Here is an 18,341-nt window from a genome sequence, read left to right on the forward strand (position 1 = left end):
TTCCGCCCTTCTAGAGGGACACGACATGTACGTAACTGTGAACCCCGGTTAAAGTTAACTAAAGCCTCAGCTCCACAAAATGGATGCTGCCACCACAGACACAAGTCTGACCTCCTGCTGCTGGGAGTCCTTCCAGCGAGGAGCACTTGGACAAAGGGTTTCCTGTCGAGGGCGCTGTTCGCACCGTCCCAGACAGGGTTTGTGTATTCTGGGTAGGTAGGGCTTTGGCGAGAAGGTGACTGCGGAGTGGCACCCCGGTGCTCACTACGCATCTGCCGGTTAGAACCAGTTCCAGGGGCGACAGCCCTGGCCTGGGGAAAGCCCGGCAGGGGAGAGGGGCGTAACTACCCCCCTTCCTGGTCCCACCCTTAGGGCAGGACCTAGTCATGTACCCACCCCTTTCTTTAGGATAAAGACCGGAGCGGGGACCCTTCCAAATTAGATCATCTTTGAATCAAGAATACTTTCTACGAAAGGACTTCAAGACTCTTCTCAAGATTTCTCCCTTGTGACTAAGGAGTAGTCACCCTGCATCAGCGGGCACCAACTAAGAACTCTGCGGTTTGCTGCAAGTCCTTCCTCAAGGATCCGACGGCCCAGCTCGACGAGAACCGGCTTCCCTGGCACCTCTGACCTCTACCCACGTCATCAGCTCAGCTGTGATCTGTGGGTGCGACGAGACCTCGAGGGACCGGCCATCATCAGAACCTGCACGCTCTTAAAACCAGCACGACCATCGAAGCAATTCCCTGGTGAGTGCTCTGGGGTCCGAGAAGCCCCGACCCTGAGCCGCTCCAGCACCGAAGTGCAGTCTCCCAACATCTCCACGATCTGCGTGGGGCCCTTCTGCTCGCTGCTCAGCACGTTGTCTGGTCACTTGCCGCTGGCTTGTGCCCTTCTGTGACGACATCCGAGAATCATCACTGCTGGTCTGGTTGCTCCAGACTGGCCCTTGCTTCCATCCTTGCGAGAAGCACCCCGGACCCTCCTGGTCCACTCAAGACGCCATCTTAGGCCCGTCCCGTGGCCCGAGATTTGCCAAGGCTTGTTGCCCCATCCTGGGCCCAGCGACGCCGACAGCATCATCCTTCGTGGGACAGCTCGCACCTCCACCGTGGTCGCCGACAACGCCTCCTGGTCCGTGAGACTGCAGAGCCTAGCGTCGCCCACTCACCTGGTCGAGGTGACGGCCAACCGGTGCCTACCTGGTACCCTCTGACTACTGGCTAGTAGTACGAACTTGGTCCCCTCTGCTTTCAGGTTTCATCAATCTCCGATCCAGGCTTGGATCTCTACGAACTATTCAGCACTGGTCGCCGGCCAGCAACTCCTTTCTTCCGGCTCCTGGCTCGTCAGCGAAGACCCCGACGCCTGTAAGACTTGTGCAGCCGCAGCCCGCGTGGCTAGGTAACTCGGCATTTCGGTGCCTGCATAGCCTCCTTACTCTAGGGTCCCGAGTCCCTCGCTTCCGACTTGCCTTATCGGGTCCGCCCGAGACCTTAAACTTTCCGTGTCCTCGGACACTTGTTTTAATTGTGCACTTGAAGTATTCTCCTAAGAGATTTGGTTTGTGCTTAGTACCCTGTCCTCATAAAGAGTACAGGGCTGTTGTGATTCTTAATAAATATCCTGTTTATTTTCATAACACTTGTGTGGTGTCCTTTCACTTGGTGTTCGAGGGGTACATGTGTCGTAAACAGCTGGCTTAACGCGCCCTCTCGAGTCTTTAGCCTTAGACTGCTCGTATCCACGCTACTAGGATAGCTGGTCTATAGGTTGACTTACAACCAAACACCATAAGGGTCGTTGGAACGATACATAGCGGTCGCTAGAATAGCGAACGTTGCATATCGGGCCAACTTCTCACATTGGTGAGCAGCGGTTGGGATTTGAGCTTGCTGTTGTTTTACCACACGTATCCTAAGAATATCTTGTTGAAAGATCGCATAAGTACTGTTAGTACATCTAACTAAAGCTTAGAATACTCTGAGTTCTACTGAACCAGCTGTTGTAGCTCCTCAAGGCTTAGCACACCTTGGCTGCAACTCTTAGCAAGGGAACAGTAGGGAAACACATAGTGTAGGTAGGTGCATCACTTACACCACACTAGAAACAGTATGTCGGACAAAGGAGGAAACTCTGAGTCTCCCCTTGTGTCAGTTGACCCTCCACAGGTCATCCCTTCAAGATATACTGCGCTTAACTTCCATGAGTTACGACAAGTATGTACCTCTAGGAAGATTAAGCAAGGGGCTAACCCCACCACCTCCTTTCTGATTGGTCTCCTCGAGACTTATGATGCCAGAAAGGCTGAGAAGCTTCTTAGCCATTCTAATCCAGAAGGAGACATGCCTCCCCTCGAGGGAACCCGAGACGATCCTGACCTCATCCACCTCGCCACTGAGAACGAAGATGGGGAGGAAGATGAGGATGAGGATCTCTCTGGGGATGAGGCAGATAAGGGACAGGTAGAAGTCGTCAGACTAAGCAGGTCCAACTTAAGCAAACATGATAGCGGTACTGGGGGACCCCTGGGGCCACTATCAGGTCAGCTTAACATTGGGAATGGACGAGCCAGATCTCTGTCGAGAGGCTCTGGCAGATCCCTTCAAACCAATGGCTCTCACAACTCGTCTCAGAGAGGGATGACGTCCCCTCAGAGGAGAGTATACGAAGCTAAGGAAAGGGCAGCTAATCTAAGGATCGAAAGGGAAGAACTTGCCCTGGCCAAAGAGAGGCTTGCCTTTGCAAGAGAGCAACAGTTAAGTGGGGTAGTCCCCACTGGTGGCAGCAATGTACCTAGCAATAGGGAAAGGAGTTTTGATACGAAACACCTTGGGAAGATAGTGCCCCCCTTTAAACAAGGGGACGACATCCACAAATGGATTACTGCTTTGGAGAGGGCCTGCACTGTGCAGGGTGTTCCCCAGAGTCAGTGGGCAGCTATCTTGTGGCTCTCCTTTGAAGGAAAAGGAAGAGACAAGCTCCTCACCACAAGGGTAGAGGATGCGAACGATTACCAAGTCTTGAAAAATACACTCGTTGAAGGGTTCGGCCTAACCACTGAGCAGTACAGGGTGCTGTTCAGGGATACCCAGAAAACGCAGTCTCAAGATTGGTCTGATTTTGTCGATTGTGCCACTAAGGCTTTTGAGGGCTGGTTACTGGGCAGTAAGGTTACTGATTACGAAGGATTGTATAATTTGATGATGAGAGAACAAATTTTAAACAATTGTCAGAACCAGTTGCTGCATCAGCATCTTGTCGACTCGGATCTGACCTCTCCCCAAGAATTGGGAAAGAAGGCAGACAGATGGGTTCGTACGAGAGTTAAACAGAACCAGGGCCAGAATCAAGGTGGTCAGAAGAAAGCAGACCAGAAGGGTAAAGATTCTAAGGGGGAACAAAATGACCAGAAGTCTTCGACAGGTCCCCAACAACCCAAAGAGGGTGGGGGTCAGGCTCCCCAAAAGAAGAAAGAAGGCCAATCCAAAAGATGGTGCCAGTACTGTAAAAGTAAATCTCACTGGTTTAGTGAGTGCACCAAGAAAGGAGGAGGGCAGACTCCTGCCACTGCAGCCCCTAAGGCACCTGTGCCCCCTAGTACAGTCAGCAGTGGTAGTGCGCCTCCCAAGGGTTTAGTAGGGTTAACCCTGGGTTCTGAGGGGCGTGACAACCTAGTTGGCACACTCACTCAGGCTGTCCTTGTCAGTACAGGGGACGTGGACGTATCCCCTGACGTAAGCCCCAATTCTTTGGGCAAATACCGACAGACGCCTTTCATAAATGGAAAGATGGCTCAGGCCTATAGGGACACTTGTGCCAGCGTCACCATGGTGACGCCTAACTTTGTGGACCCTGGACAGATCATGCCAGGTACAGAATTCCTGGTGACCAATGCAAGCAATGTCACTACCAATCACAGTATGGCAATTGTAGCTTTCTCCTGGGGAGGGGTAACTGGCCAAAAGAAGGTTGTAGTTAGTCCAGACCTCCCAGTGGATTGTTTGTTGGGCAATGATTTGGAGTCGTCACAATGGTCAGAAGTGGAGCACCGGACTCACATGGAAATGTTAGGCTTGCCAGCACATGTGTTCGCTGTGACCAGGTCACAGGTCAGGAAATGCCCCACTGAACAGGTGCTGGATCCTGGAACAACGGACCAGACACCTCCCAAGAAAAAGAGCAGTAGGGTTAAGGCTGCGCCTTCCCCCTTGCCCCAGGTCGAGGATCAAGTCTCAGAGGAGGCTGACCTACAGGAATTGCGGGAAACTGAGCCTAGGGAATTCGAACTTGATCAAGTTGAATTCTTGGGTTCAGGGGGACCCTCAAGGGAAGACCTGGGGAAGGACCAGTTAGACTGCCCTTCTCTTGAACCCCTCAGACAGCAGGCTGCTGCCGAGGCTGCTGGGAACGCCACAGGTACCCACAAGGTATACTGGGAAGATGGACTCCTGTACACTGAGTCAAGAGACCCCAAGCCTGGCATGACCAGGAGGCTGGTTGTACCCTTGTCTCAGCGTGGTTTCCTACTTACCTTGGCCCACGAGATTCCCTTAGCAGGTCACTTGGGCCAGACGAAAACGTGGGACAGGCTTGTCTCGCACTTTCACTGGCCACACATGAACGAAGATACCAAGGAGTTTTGCCGCTCCTGTGTCACTTGCCAAGCCAGTGGTAAGTCAGGTGGCACGACGAAGGCCCCCCTTATACCACTGCCTGTGGTGGGGGTACCCTTTGAACGGGTGGGGATCGACATCGTCGGTCCCATGGAACCACCTACAGCATCAGGGCACAAGTTTATACTGGTGGTAGTGGATCATGCCACCAGGTATCCTGAAGCTATTCCCCTTAGGACCACTACAGCACCTGTTGTGGCAAGAGCCCTAGTTGGAGTATTCTCCAGAGTGGGCTTCCCTAAGGAGGTCGTCTCCGACAGAGGTGCAAACTTTATGTCGAGCTACTTAACTGCTATGTGGAAGGAATGTGGTGTCAACTACAAGTTCACTACACCCTATCATCCACAATGCAATGGGCTTGTTGAGAGATTCAACAGGACCCTTAAAGGGATGATTCATGGACTACCTGAAAAGCTTCGGCGTAGATGGGACGTCCTGATCCCCTGCCTCTTGTTCGCCTACAGAGAAGTCCCACAGAAGGGGGTTGGCTACAGCCCTTTTGAACTTTTGTACGGGCATCCTGTAAGAGGACCCCTGTGTTTGGTGAAGGAAGGATGGGAGAGACCTCTCAAAAAGCCTGCAACCAACATAGTGGACTATGTGCTCGGCCTCCGCTCGCGGATGGCTGAGTACATGGAAAAGGCATCTGAAAACCTTAAGGCCAGCCAAGAACTCCAAAAAGCTTGGCATGACCAAAAGGCTGTCTTGACTGTTTACCAGCCCGGACAGAAGGTGTGGGTGTTGGAGCCAGTGGCCCCAGCAGCACTCAAGGACAAATGGTCCGGGCCCTACACCATCCTGGAGAAAAAGGGAGAGGTCACCTACCTGGTCGACCTGGGAACTCCCCGGAGCCCCCACAGGGTGCTTCATGTCAACAGGCTCAAGGCATATGTCGACAGGAAGGACATGAGTTTGCTCATGGCCCTAGATGAGGGACAGGAGGAGGAGAGTGACCCTCTCCCCGACCTGCTCACTCAGAATCCTGACGATGGATCGGTAGATGGTGTTGTCTTTTGTGGCAGCCTCTCCGAACATCAACAGAGAGACTGTAAACAGGTTCTTCAGTCTTTCAGACATATGTTTTCTCTAACACCCAGTCAGACCGATTGGTGTACCCATGAGGTTGACACTGGGGACAGCTTGCCCGTGAAGAGTAAAATCTACCGGCAGCCTGATCACGTTAGAGACTGCATCAAGAGTGAAGTGCAGAAAATGTTGGAGCTGGGAGTCATTGAGCCCTCGGATAGCCCTTGGGCTAGTCCCGTAGTTCTAGTGCCGAAACCTCACACCCAGGGTGGTAAGAGAGAGATGAGGTTTTGCGTAGACTACAGGGGTCTCAATGCAGTCACTAAGACTGACGCCCACCCAATACCAAGGGCAGACGAGCTTATCGATAGATTGGCTTCAGCCAACTACCTAAGTACGTTTGACCTGACAGCTGGGTATTGGCAAATCAGGTTAGCTGAGGACGCCAAGCCTAAAACCGCATTTTCAACCCCTGGTGGGCATTATCAGTTCGTGGTGATGCCCTTTGGTCTGAAAAATGCACCTGCCACCTTCCAACGGTTGGTGAATCAAGTCCTTACTGGGCTGGATGACTTCTGCGCGGCGTATCTTGACGATATCGCTGTCTTTAGCTCCACCTGGGAGGATCACCTGGTCCACCTGCGGAAGACGTTAGAGGCACTGCAAGCCGCAGGTCTCACTATCAAGGCCACCAAGTGCCAGATAGGGCAGACACAGGTTGTATACCTGGGCCACCTTGTAGGTGGAGGCCAGGTTCAGCCACTGGAGAGCAAGATACAGTCAATCAGGGACTGGGCTCCTCCAACCACCCAGACTCAGGTTCGAGCTTTCTTGGGCCTGACTGGATACTACCGGAAGTTTGTCAGGAACTATGGTTCCATCGTGACACCATTAAACGAACTGACAAGCAAGAAAATGCCAAAAAAGGTTCAGTGGACAGCGAGCTGTCAAAAAGCATTCGATGACCTAAAGCAGGCCATGTGCACGGCGCCTATCCTCAAGAGTCCGGACTACTCCAAACCATTCATTGTCCAAACAGATGCTTCTGAGTTGGGTGTGGGAGCTGTTCTTTCTCAACTGAATTTTGATGGTCAAGACCAGCCCATTGCTTTTATAAGTAGAAGGCTGACCCCTAGAGAGAAGAATTGGTCAGCTATTGAGAGGGAGGCCTTTGCTGTGGTTTGGGCCCTGAAGAAGCTGAGGCCATACTTGTTTGGCACTCACTTCAAGATTCAGACCGACCATAAGCCCCTCTTGTGGCTAAATCAGATGAAGGGTGAAAACCCCAAACTGCTAAGGTGGTCCATTTCCCTACAGGGGATGGACTTTACAGTGGAACATAGACCTGGTACTGATCATGGCAATGCCGATGGGCTCTCCAGATATTTCCACTTAGAACAAGAAGACTCACCTGGTCAAGGTTAGCTTATTGTTCCGACGTTTGGGGGGGGGTCATGTAGGAGAGTAGGGTCTGCAATCCTATGATCACCCAGATTTTTTGCTTTTGTTTCACTGGTTTACGACTTTCTCTGGCTGTGGGCCTGCTAATCAGACCCACAGCCTGGCTGTTCTCTTTCTAAATTACGATATGTACCCTAGGTGCATTTACCAATTGGTACTGGGCCACCTTATCAGACCCCGTAACGCAGGGCATAGGTGTACCCAGGGCCGCCAGGAGCTGCAGCATGTATTATGCCACCCCTGGCTGGCCTCTCAAATTTGACACAACTGGCTGCACGACAGCTGGGGCGAAGACGTGTAACCACCCTTCGCTTTAGGTATAGTAGCCCTATATCTAACCATACACTGGACACCCGAGTCCCTATCAGTCACTCCTATGGCAGGCCTTATCAATCCTGAAGGCAGAGTGCGTGGGCTCGTGTGAGTTAGGTTCAGGCCCGAGCCGAGCCCGGCTGCAGCTTGCGGGATCAAGGCCCAATAGCTGTTCCATGATAACGCGTACCATATCGGTAACTCCGGTATCGCGTTATCAAGGCATGTCGAGTAAGGTGTCATACGAATCGGGATGCTGCCCTCTCACCAACCCTGGCGACGAGGTTAGCATTCCGCCCTTCTAGAGGGACACGACATGTACGTAACTGTGAACCCCGGTTAAAGTTAACTAAAGCCTCAGCTCCACAAAATGGATGCTGCCACCACAGACACAAGTCTGACCTCCTGCTGCTGGGAGTCCTTCCAGCGAGGAGCACTTGGACAAAGGGTTTCCTGTCGAGGGCGCTGTTCGCACCGTCCCAGACAGGGTTTGTGTATTCTGGGTAGGTAGGGCTTTGGCGAGAAGGTGACTGCGGAGTGGCACCCCGGTGCTCACTACGCATCTGCCGGTTAGAACCAGTTCCAGGGGCGACAGCCCTGGCCTGGGGAAAGCCCGGCAGGGGAGAGGGGCGTAACTACCCCCCTTCCTGGTCCCACCCTTAGGGCAGGACCTAGTCATGTACCCACCCCTTTCTTTAGGATAAAGACCGGAGCGGGGACCCTTCCAAATTAGATCATCTTTGAATCAAGAATACTTTCTACGAAAGGACTTCAAGACTCTTCTCAAGATTTCTCCCTTGTGACTAAGGAGTAGTCACCCTGCATCAGCGGGCACCAACTAAGAACTCTGCGGTTTGCTGCAAGTCCTTCCTCAAGGATCCGACGGCCCAGCTCGACGAGAACCGGCTTCCCTGGCACCTCTGACCTCTACCCACGTCATCAGCTCAGCTGTGATCTGTGGGTGCGACGAGACCTCGAGGGACCGGCCATCATCAGAACCTGCACGCTCTTAAAACCAGCACGACCATCGAAGCAATTCCCTGGTGAGTGCTCTGGGGTCCGAGAAGCCCCGACCCTGAGCCGCTCCAGCACCGAAGTGCAGTCTCCCAACATCTCCACGATCTGCGTGGGGCCCTTCTGCTTGCTGCTCAGCACGTTGTCTGGTCACTTGCCGCTGGCTTGTGCCCTTCTGTGACGACATCCGAGAATCATCACTGCTGGTCTGGTTGCTCCAGACTGGCCCTTGCTTCCATCCTTGCGAGAAGCACCCCGGACCCTCCTGGTCCACTCAAGACGCCATCTTAGGCCCGTCCCGTGGCCCGAGATTTGCCAAGGCTTGTTGCCCCATCCTGGGCCCAGCGACGCCGACAGCATCATCCTTCGTGGGACAGCTCGCACCTCCACCGTGGTCGCCGACAACGCCTCCTGGTCCGTGAGACTGCAGAGCCTAGCGTCGCCCACTCACCTGGTCGAGGTGACGGCCAACCGGTGCCTACCTGGTACCCTCTGACTACTGGCTAGTAGTACGAACTTGGTCCCCTCTGCTTTCAGGTTTCATCAATCTCCGATCCAGGCTTGGATCTCTACGAACTATTCAGCACTGGTCGCCGGCCAGCAACTCCTTTCTTCCGGCTCCTGGCTCGTCAGCGAAGACCCCGACGCCTGTAAGACTTGTGCAGCCGCAGCCCGCGTGGCTAGGTAACTCGGCATTTCGGTGCCTGCATAGCCTCCTTACTCTAGGGTCCCGAGTCCCTCGCTTCCGACTTGCCTTATCGGGTCCGCCCGAGACCTTAAACTTTCCGTGTCCTCGGACACTTGTTTTAATTGTGCACTTGAAGTATTCTCCTAAGAGATTTGGTTTGTGCTTAGTACCCTGTCCTCATAAAGAGTACAGGGCTGTTGTGATTCTTAATAAATATCCTGTTTATTTTCATAACACTTGTGTGGTGTCCTTTCACTTGGTGTTCGAGGGGTACATGTGTGGTAAACAGCTGGCTTAACGCGCCCTCTCGAGTCTTTAGCCTTAGACTGCTCGTATCCACGCTACTAGGATAGCTGGTCTATAGGTTGACTTACAACCAAACACCATAAGGGTCGTTGGAACGATACATAGCAGTCGCTAGAATAGCGAACGTTGCATATCGGGCCAACTTCTCACACTGTGCAACAAGATAGCTGCCTTCTTTCAGTCGAAGATCGCGGACATTCACACTGCGTTGGAGGTCCAAAAATCCTTGACCGCCGTACCCTTGTTGCCTGCTCTTTCTGAGCCTGTTGATGCTGAACCATCTCAACATCAGGATCTGGTATCCTTTCCTTCTCTCTCCTGTCAGGATCTTGAGATCCTGCTTGACAAAACCAAATCTGGCTCTCCGCTGGATGTCTGCCCGCTAAAAATCCTCAAGCAGTGCAGAGAATCCCTCCTTCCCCCTCTGGTTGACATCATGAATAGGGTGATGAAGGAAGGCATTTTTCCCCAGCAGTGGAAGAATGCTGCAGTAAAACCTCTGCTTAAAAAGCCTTCTCTGGATCCTGGGGTGTTAAAAAACTTTCGCCCCATTTCACTGCTCCCGGCTCCCGCGAAGATGCTAGAAGCCCATCTGAACAAACATCTGGCTGCATTCGTGGAGAGCTCGGGCTGTTTGGATCTTTCCCAGCATGGATTCAGGAGGGAGCATAGCACCGAGTCTGCCCTCACCATAGTGCTGGATAATATCCGCACCAGGGTTGATGAGGGACAGACCTCCCTCTTGATCCTTTTAGATCTCACAGCGGCCTTCGATACCCTATCCCCCTCGGTGTTAACATCTCGCCTGAGGGAGATTGGGGTCCGCGGGTCTGCCCTGGGACTCCTTTCCTCTTTTCTCGATCATAGAGAGCAAAGGGTCATGCTGGGATCGTTTCTATCTCCATCCCTGTCTGTGCAATGTGGGGTCCCTCAAGGGTCAGCGCTTAGTCCTACCCTTTTTAATATCTATGTGACCCCCCTTACCAGACTTATTAGATCTTTTGGGATGGAGGTAGTTTCCTATGCGGACGACACCCAGATCCTAGTCTCTCTCTCCCAGTCAGTTACGTCAACTGCCGCCAATTTTAGATCTTGTATGGAGGCAGTTGGCCAGTGGATGATTCACAACTCACTAAAACTGAACGGGGAGAAGACGGAGGTGATGGTATTTGGAGGAAAAGAAACGATTTGGTCGGCTGAGTGGTGGCCGAACTCGCTGGGCTTATGTCCCGAGCCCACCTCCTCAGCAAAAAACCTGGGAGTCATGATCGACCCTACCCTTAGTATGTGCCAACAGGTCAACAGGACTGTATCGACCTGTTGGGGGATTATCCACATCCTAAGGAAAATCAGGCACTATTTGTCACCCCAGGCAAGAAAGCAACTTGCTGTCGCACTTCTGGGCTCGCGACTGGATTATTGCAATGCGCTGTATGCAGGACTGAACAAGAGTCAGCTACAGCGCTTGCAGGTGGTCCAGAACGCGGCAGCGAGATTTGTCCTTGACCTACCTAAACGTGCCTCTGCCACTGAAGCCCGAAAGCAGCTTCACTGGCTCCCCGTTGAGGACCGTATCCTTTTTAAATCCATGTGTATGGTGTACAAAGCCCTAGCTAAATCCAGCCCTACAGGCATTGGATCGATCCTATCTCAGTATAACCCCGGCAGGAATCTCCGTTCTATTCACAAACTTCTTCTCTCTGTACCTCGTGTTAGAAAAGCAAGATGGGGAGGCAAGGCCTTTTCTAACTTGGCACCTAAATGGTGGAATGCCCTCCCTTTGGAAGTAAGGTCCCGCCCCACTCTACAAGCTTTTAGATCTGCTCTAAAGACCCACCTTTTTACACGTGCATACCCTTAGTGGTGCTCTGCAAACTTTTGATCGGTTTTTGATAGGCGCCTTGACACCTTCGGGTTTAGTTTGCGCGATACAAGTTGCTTGATAAATAAATAAATAAACACGAGACACTGCTTGTTTACACAGCTGTCTTATATCCACAATATCCCGGGGACCTCCACAAACTTCAGGGTGAAAGATTTTTGTGCCAGATATACGACCAGTGGAATTTACGACTCGTAAATTGCGACAAATTGCGAGTTGCAAAATCCAATGTACAACAGTGTCTCAGACACTGTTTATGATTGCCAATGGGGTCGCGAATTGCATGCCTCATGAATATTAATGAGGCTGTCTCAATTTGTGACCCTATTGGGAATGGCTGGCACTCCCAGGGATGGTGGTCGCTGGGGTCAGCAGACCGCCATGACTGCTTTGTCAATAAAGCATTGAAACCTTTCAGTTTCATTTTTTAAGGGCAGGCAGTGGTCCCTGGGACCACTGCCTCCCTTAAAAATATTTGGGCATCCATTCCCAGAGGGGACGGGGTCCCCTTCCCGTTTGAGAGTGGTTTACCACCCTACTGAGAAGGGTGATAAACTGAGAGTGTTGCGTTCGCAAAACATTCATACATAGGTTTTGGAGTCACTATTGGGGAGGGATACCCTTGGCACACCCCTTCCTAATAGCGAGTCGCTAACCCTATTTTGCGAGTCGCTAATTTTTTATTTATTTTTTTGCAGAGTTTTGTATAGCGTAAACTTGACCCGAACCGAATCAGGTATCAGAGCGCTTTACATAGCACCAGTTACGTTACACAAGGACACACATTCATTTTGTTAGGCATGGGGAGATTAAGTGATTTGCCCAGAATCACAGGAGGTTTAGCGACATTACTGAAATCCCCTTTGGGACTGCAAGAAACAGTCGGACATCTGGCCCTTTGTCACTCTGGAATGTTCCAGAGCTCCTTGCGGCACTGTTTCCTTATTTCAAAAGTAAAAAATGTGCACACAAAAGCAGACACATTTCTGAGAGTTGGTCAAATTGGTTTTCATGTATAGCAAGCAAAATCTGAAAATGAGCGTCATCAAAACTAGTAATCAATGCATTTGTTCAGTTTGCTCATCCTGTGCACAGGTTTAAGAAGCAGCTTACATTTATATTATATGTTACAATGTTTGAATCATCTTAAAGGAATTAAGAAGTACAACTTACTTTTAGCTTTGAGTGGTTGATTACTTTGGAAACGGTCTGCGATGGATACCCTGCTTCCAAGAGCTTGATTCATATCAAGTTGCATGCTTTCTAGATCATGCCTTTATCGGTGACAGCTCCTGGTCATAGATAAATATCCAGGTCCCGGAGACCCTTTCAGCTTCGAGTTGCTAGAACTTTAGTTTGATCAACGTGCTTTAACAGTTATGGCTAGGCTCTTGAGCATACTGATATACGTTTTCTATTTTAAGGTGCTAATTTATGTATTATCTCTTCTTAAATAATGCTACTGACGAGACGGCAACATTTATTTTGCCTGTAATAATTGATAGCCAACTTCACCTTCACACGTCCCCGAATAGCTAGTCGGTGCCTGCTTGACCAAGCTATCCCAGAAAGTCTGTGAGATGTCCTAAGCCAGCTTTCCATCGCAGACCAAGTACCTAGCACTTTGCTCAGAAGTGAACAAATGCAGTCTCAACTTCGATACTTTTGGGTTATCTCTACAAGTGTCGGCTGTGAGGAACAAGCATTTACAATGCAATAGGTCTCGCATTTGCGAGAGTTGGAGCTATTTGCATTGTAAATAACAATGCCTTTTATTAATTTGTTTTGAAAACCTGCAAGCGGTGCATAAACACGCACTTTGTACATATAGTCCTTGCTTATGAGAAGCAAGGCTGTCAGTAAAAGAGACTGCCAGCTTTGCTTCTCATAAACAAGGACTATAAGTACAAAGTGCTTGTTTACGCAAAGCTTGCAGGTTTTCAAACGCATAAATAAAAGGCATTGTCATTTACAAAGCCAATAGCTCAAACTAAACAAATGCGAGACCTATTGCATTGCAAATGCTTGTTTTAAACAAGGTGTCTTTCTTCTAGTCAGTGGGAATGGAGTTAGATAAACAGATCTGGACAGTCTTTCTTCAGGGCACACAATGTGCTTGATGGTAGAATTTGTTGATCTAACAACTCGTATAACTTTCAATTCTATAAATATGATGCACCAGCAGTGTGAGCCATCAGATGTCGCACTAGTGTATAACGGTGTTACTCAAAGTTTTGTCTATGCACAACTGCTCATGACCCCCACCGCCCTGCAGTCACTGAAAATCTAAATGTAAACCATAGCAAATGGAAAGGAGCATACAATTATTAAATCAGTTTAACTCAATTAACAGCATTATGGCAAGTGCCATGCGATGCTCAATCCACATATATTCGCAGTTAGATGTTCGATCAAATTCCTCATTACCCATCGGCCTTAAATTATTTACGACAGTGTGGCTTACCTACAATCTGTTATGGAGTATTGAATTGCATCAAGAGTGCTCAGGCCTTTGGGTGCAGGTATGAAACAGTAACTCTGTTCCAATCATTGTTATGTTTTTGATACTTTAAAATGTTATGACTGCAATAACCTGAGAACGTTTTTTGAATGGTTATATTGTTTTTAATTCATTTTAGAATCATATTATTTAGGACTGTTTTTATTTGCTAACGTGATAGGCACATGTGGTGCAAGCTCACTTGATTGTACATTTTTTTGTTCTTACCTATGTATATTGTTTTATGTAAACAAATGTAAATGCAGCGTGAATGTATGTACTTCTATGGTCTTAATAGACCGAAAGAAAGAAAAACTACGAGTGATGCTTTCACCTAGGTTCATGTCTTGATAGCTATTGTATGTGGCTCGCTATAAAACAGAATTTACACCAGTAGTTTCCTGTGATGTTTAATATAAAAGTGTGTGCTCAACACACATGGAAAAGTGAGAGCAGACAGCAAAGAAGAGACCCAAAGCTAAGATGTGGGGGGAATTAGAATGAACACATCCACAGTATTAACATTCTATTTCAGGGTTGGTAGTCACGCATTCGGGCAATCCTGTTAGACAGACTTTATTCTCAGCAGTCGGTGCCAAGATTGAAAACTGTAGATGAACCAAGTGGCCTTTGATGGAACCATGGTTAAATCTTTTGGCCTGTAGCCTATTTTAATGACTTTTTCTACCAATCTACTTCTCTGCTCACAAGACCAGAGATAAGGGCACCATCCCAAGCTGTGATAAGAGGCAGGGAGAATAAAAGATCTGTGGTAAAGAGCCCACTTGTGGGGCTCATAAGGTATTGCAGTGCTCACCAAACGAGCAACAAAGCCCAGTGAGAAAGAGAGTCTCCTTCGTGGGTGAAGGCTTATACATCCTGTACAGGATACCCTTATTAATCACGCGATTCTGACTCCACTGTCGAAATTTGAGATTGAGTGACTCCGCGGAACGGCACACCCATTTGCTTTAGTATGTTCCACTGGTTGCCTAGTGAAGGTTTCTGAACAACATCTATTGTTAAGTCTTACTCAGACTGTCTGCTCTTTGAGCTTTGTGGCCTTCTCTGACATGTCTCTGAAAGCTTCAATTTCATCTTCTTTTCTCTGCAGATACAAGAGTTAGGGCCTTTGCTCTGTAATGCCGGAAGGCCCTCGCAGGTAATTTGGACATCGTCCAGCAATGCGCGGCGGAATGCCTTCAGTCTGACTGACTACCAACATAGCCAAGGACGGGAGCCCTATAGCTCGTCCAAGTATGCCACCGATCTGCTCAGCTTGGCGCTGAACGAACGCTACAATCAGCAGGTGAGGCCAGGGTGCAACCAGTGACTACCGACTTCCATTTTACAAATCTCTGGAAGCGAATAACTTACTCATAAGGTGTGGAATGTAGACATTAACTATTACTATTTCCTGCATTCTGGTGCCTTTTTTCATTCCCCATAGAGAGAGAGAAGGGTCGCATCAGAAGGTTCTGCGTCTACATGGTATTAGACCCTTTGGTGGACCTTCTGGCGGGGATGAAATAAGAGGCAGCCATAGGTCGCCATGTTACTCCTGTATTTATCAATCGTATTCATGCATACTGGTAACATTATGTAGAATATTGAATGTTCTCATTTTGGGGTGCCATTGTGACATTGGCCTTTATGCAGTGCTGACGAAGGTCAAATCTCGTGTCTCACAGATGGTTCTTGTTGGACTAGGCCCTTTTGGGAGGTTCACCCCTAAACATTTTGCCTTTTTATGTGACCTGATGTTAGTAGTTTTTGGCCTCTGCGCACTTTAGCACTGTGTCCCAGGGTGAAACAGCACGTCTCACACAGTTCCTCACTTACTTGGTTGCTAGAGATTCCTCAGCTTGTGTGCCTACAGTGTCCTCCTCGACCTGGATGTTGGATTATGCCTATAATGCCCCGGTTTCACTGGTTCGGTGCTGAGGATGGAACAGTTCCGTCCTCAGTCACGGTGGTCATGTGCTGAGGATGGCACCATCCTCTGTACTAGGAAATCCCTCTGCTGTTTGCAGCAGAGGGGTTTCCTTTTTTAGTTTTCAGCCTCAAGAGCTAGGAAGGAGCTTTTTTCAGTGAAAGGACAATCGGCACGCATTGTGTGCTGTCGTCATTACGAGATTGTAAAATTACATCATTGTAAAATGAGCGGATCAGCTTGCGGGGCTATCTCAGCCCCCCTAACACCGAAACACACAAGAGAGGTATCATTGGAAAGGGAATAGTCTCCCTAGTGCGTCCCTGCTTTGGGATCACCGCAGGAGGGTGATTCCCAAGCAGGGATCCACCACTAGACACCATGAAGGGGGAAGCTGCTCCTTGGGCAAGGGCCTTTGCTCCCCCTAAAGTGTCTATGGGCATGTTCAGTCTTTCTGACCAGGGGGGGGGGGGGCGCACACTAGGAGCCAGGGATTTATTTTTAATAGGTAGGGCTGGGGGCTGCCCAAACTGGGCATGCCAATGCCCCCCCCCCCCCAACACAAAAGGGACAGTCCTTCTGCCCCCCGGGGGGCAGATGTGGGTTATTATCCCCAACAAGCCCAGGAACAAAAACCCAGGTGACCCCCTATTTATCACAAAACATCCTGTTTTTGCATAGGGGGCTCCTGTGTTTTGATCCCAGGCCAGTGTTTAATTTGTAAAATATTAAGTTCCAGCTAGCACCACCCATTGTCACTGCCACTGCTGCCAATGAGAAAACGTACACAACTACTAGCAATCACTCTGCTATAAGTGTGACAATTCAGAGTGTTCGGGGCCTCCCAAAGCTGTAAAAATGACTTGTGAGGCAGGTTTTGGTTGTTTTAATGTTGATTTGATTAATAAACAACTGCTGATGTGCTCATCTGTATATTAAACAAACAGAGCCACTATATGGCATCCTTCATAAGTGTTGGTGTTGACAAATTAGTGCCGGTGCTGAGCACCTGAAACCACCGGCACATATTAACCCTTTCCATGCTCATGACGAGCTCAGCTCGTCATGATGCACGGTTGAGCTGTGCTGATGACGAGCTGAGCTCGTCATGAAACACTGGCATCCTGCATTCTTCAGCACAGGAGGGGAAAACACCTAGCAGCGAAGGTGTTGAGCACTGTCCCAGGCTTTTATGCCATCTAGGGAAACCTACCAAACCCACACATTTCTGAAAACCAGACACCTGGGAGAGTCCAGGGAGGTGTGGCTTGCATGGATCCCTCAACATGTTCTTACCCAGAATCCCCTGCAAACTTCAAATTTAGCTAAAAACATCCCTTTTTCTAGGCTTAACCACACAAGTAAGGTACCATTTTTATCGGAAGATTTGGGGGAATGCTGGGTGTAAGGAAGTTTGTGGCTCCCCAGATATTCCAGAACTTTCCATCACAGAAATGTGGGGATTTTTTTTTAACAAATGCTGAAGTTCGCAATGGATTCAGGGTAACAGAACATGGTGAGAACCACACAAGTCATTCCATCCTGGATTCCCATGGGTGTCTAGTTTTATAAAATGCACAGGTTTTGTTAGGTTTCCCTAGGTGCCATCTGAGCCTGGGCCCAAAAGCGACTGCTAGGCACATTGAAAAAGAAGGGTTAGTTGTCACTGCAAAAACTTGATGTGTCCACGTTGCATTTTGGGCCGTTTCCTGTTGCGGGCCCTAGGCCTACCCACACAAGTGAGGTACCATTTCTATCAGGAGACTTAGTGAACGCAGAATAGTAAAACAAGTGTTATTGCCAATTGTCTTTCTATGCATTTCTACCTTCCAAATGTAAGACAGTGTGTAAAAAAGAAGTTATTTTTTTAAAATGCCCTCTAATTCACATGGTAGTATCGGGACTCACAATTTCAGAGATGGTCACCTAACCACTGGTTCTAAACGCCATATCCTGTTCCCATTTCAGAAGTACATAGGTTCCCTTAATACCTATTTTTCACTTCTTATATTTACCAAAGGAATTTCTGTATGCCCGGTACACAATGAAAACACATCGCAAGGTACAACTCAGTTATTGGCTCTGGGTACCGTGGGTTCTTGGTGAACCTAAAAGCCCTATATATCTCCGCAACCAGAAGGGTCCAGAAAACATAACGGTATATTGCTTTAAAAAATCTGCTATAGTTAGAAGTTACAGGTGAAAACATAGGCACACATAGCTGTTTTTTTTTCCAACTCAATTTCAATTTTTTAAAATTTAAACTGTACTTCCTATAGGAAAACCTTGAAGGATGTATACAAATGACCCCTTGCTGAATTCAGAATTTTGTCTTCTTTTCAGAAATGTATAGCTTTCCGGGATCCATTATTGGTTACACACATTTCTCCCACTAACTGGAAGGTGGTTGAAAGCACAAAACATAGTAAATATAGGCTGTGTCCCAGTAAAGTACCAAAACTGTGTAAAAAAATGAGGGTTTCTGACAAAAGTCGGCCTGTTCTGAAACCTGGGAAGATGGTGTTTGTAGCAGCACAGAC

General features: G+C 49.1%; 1 protein-coding gene across 3 annotated transcripts in view; it reads left to right on the top strand.

Moving 5' to 3' along the window:
- Window positions 1-18,341, top strand: part of LOC147747949 (3-keto-steroid reductase/17-beta-hydroxysteroid dehydrogenase 7-like) — a 127,904-nt gene that overhangs the window by 56,057 nt on the left and 53,506 nt on the right. For all 3 annotated transcript variants that reach the window (XR_015308478.1, XR_015308479.1, XM_086957133.1), the window contains exon 5: window positions 14,983-15,177. Coding sequence is in view for 1 of the 3 variants with exons in the window: in XM_086957133.1 (XP_086813259.1) it covers window positions 14,983-15,177 (195 nt within the window). In the remaining 2 variants the exon portion in view is untranslated. The remainder of the gene's footprint in view (window positions 1-14,982; window positions 15,178-18,341) is intronic.

This window comes from Lissotriton vulgaris, chromosome 1_1 (assembly GCF_964263255.1).
Source record: "Lissotriton vulgaris chromosome 1_1, aLisVul1.2, whole genome shotgun sequence".
In the NCBI taxonomy this organism is placed as follows: Eukaryota; Metazoa; Chordata; class Amphibia; order Caudata; family Salamandridae; genus Lissotriton; species Lissotriton vulgaris.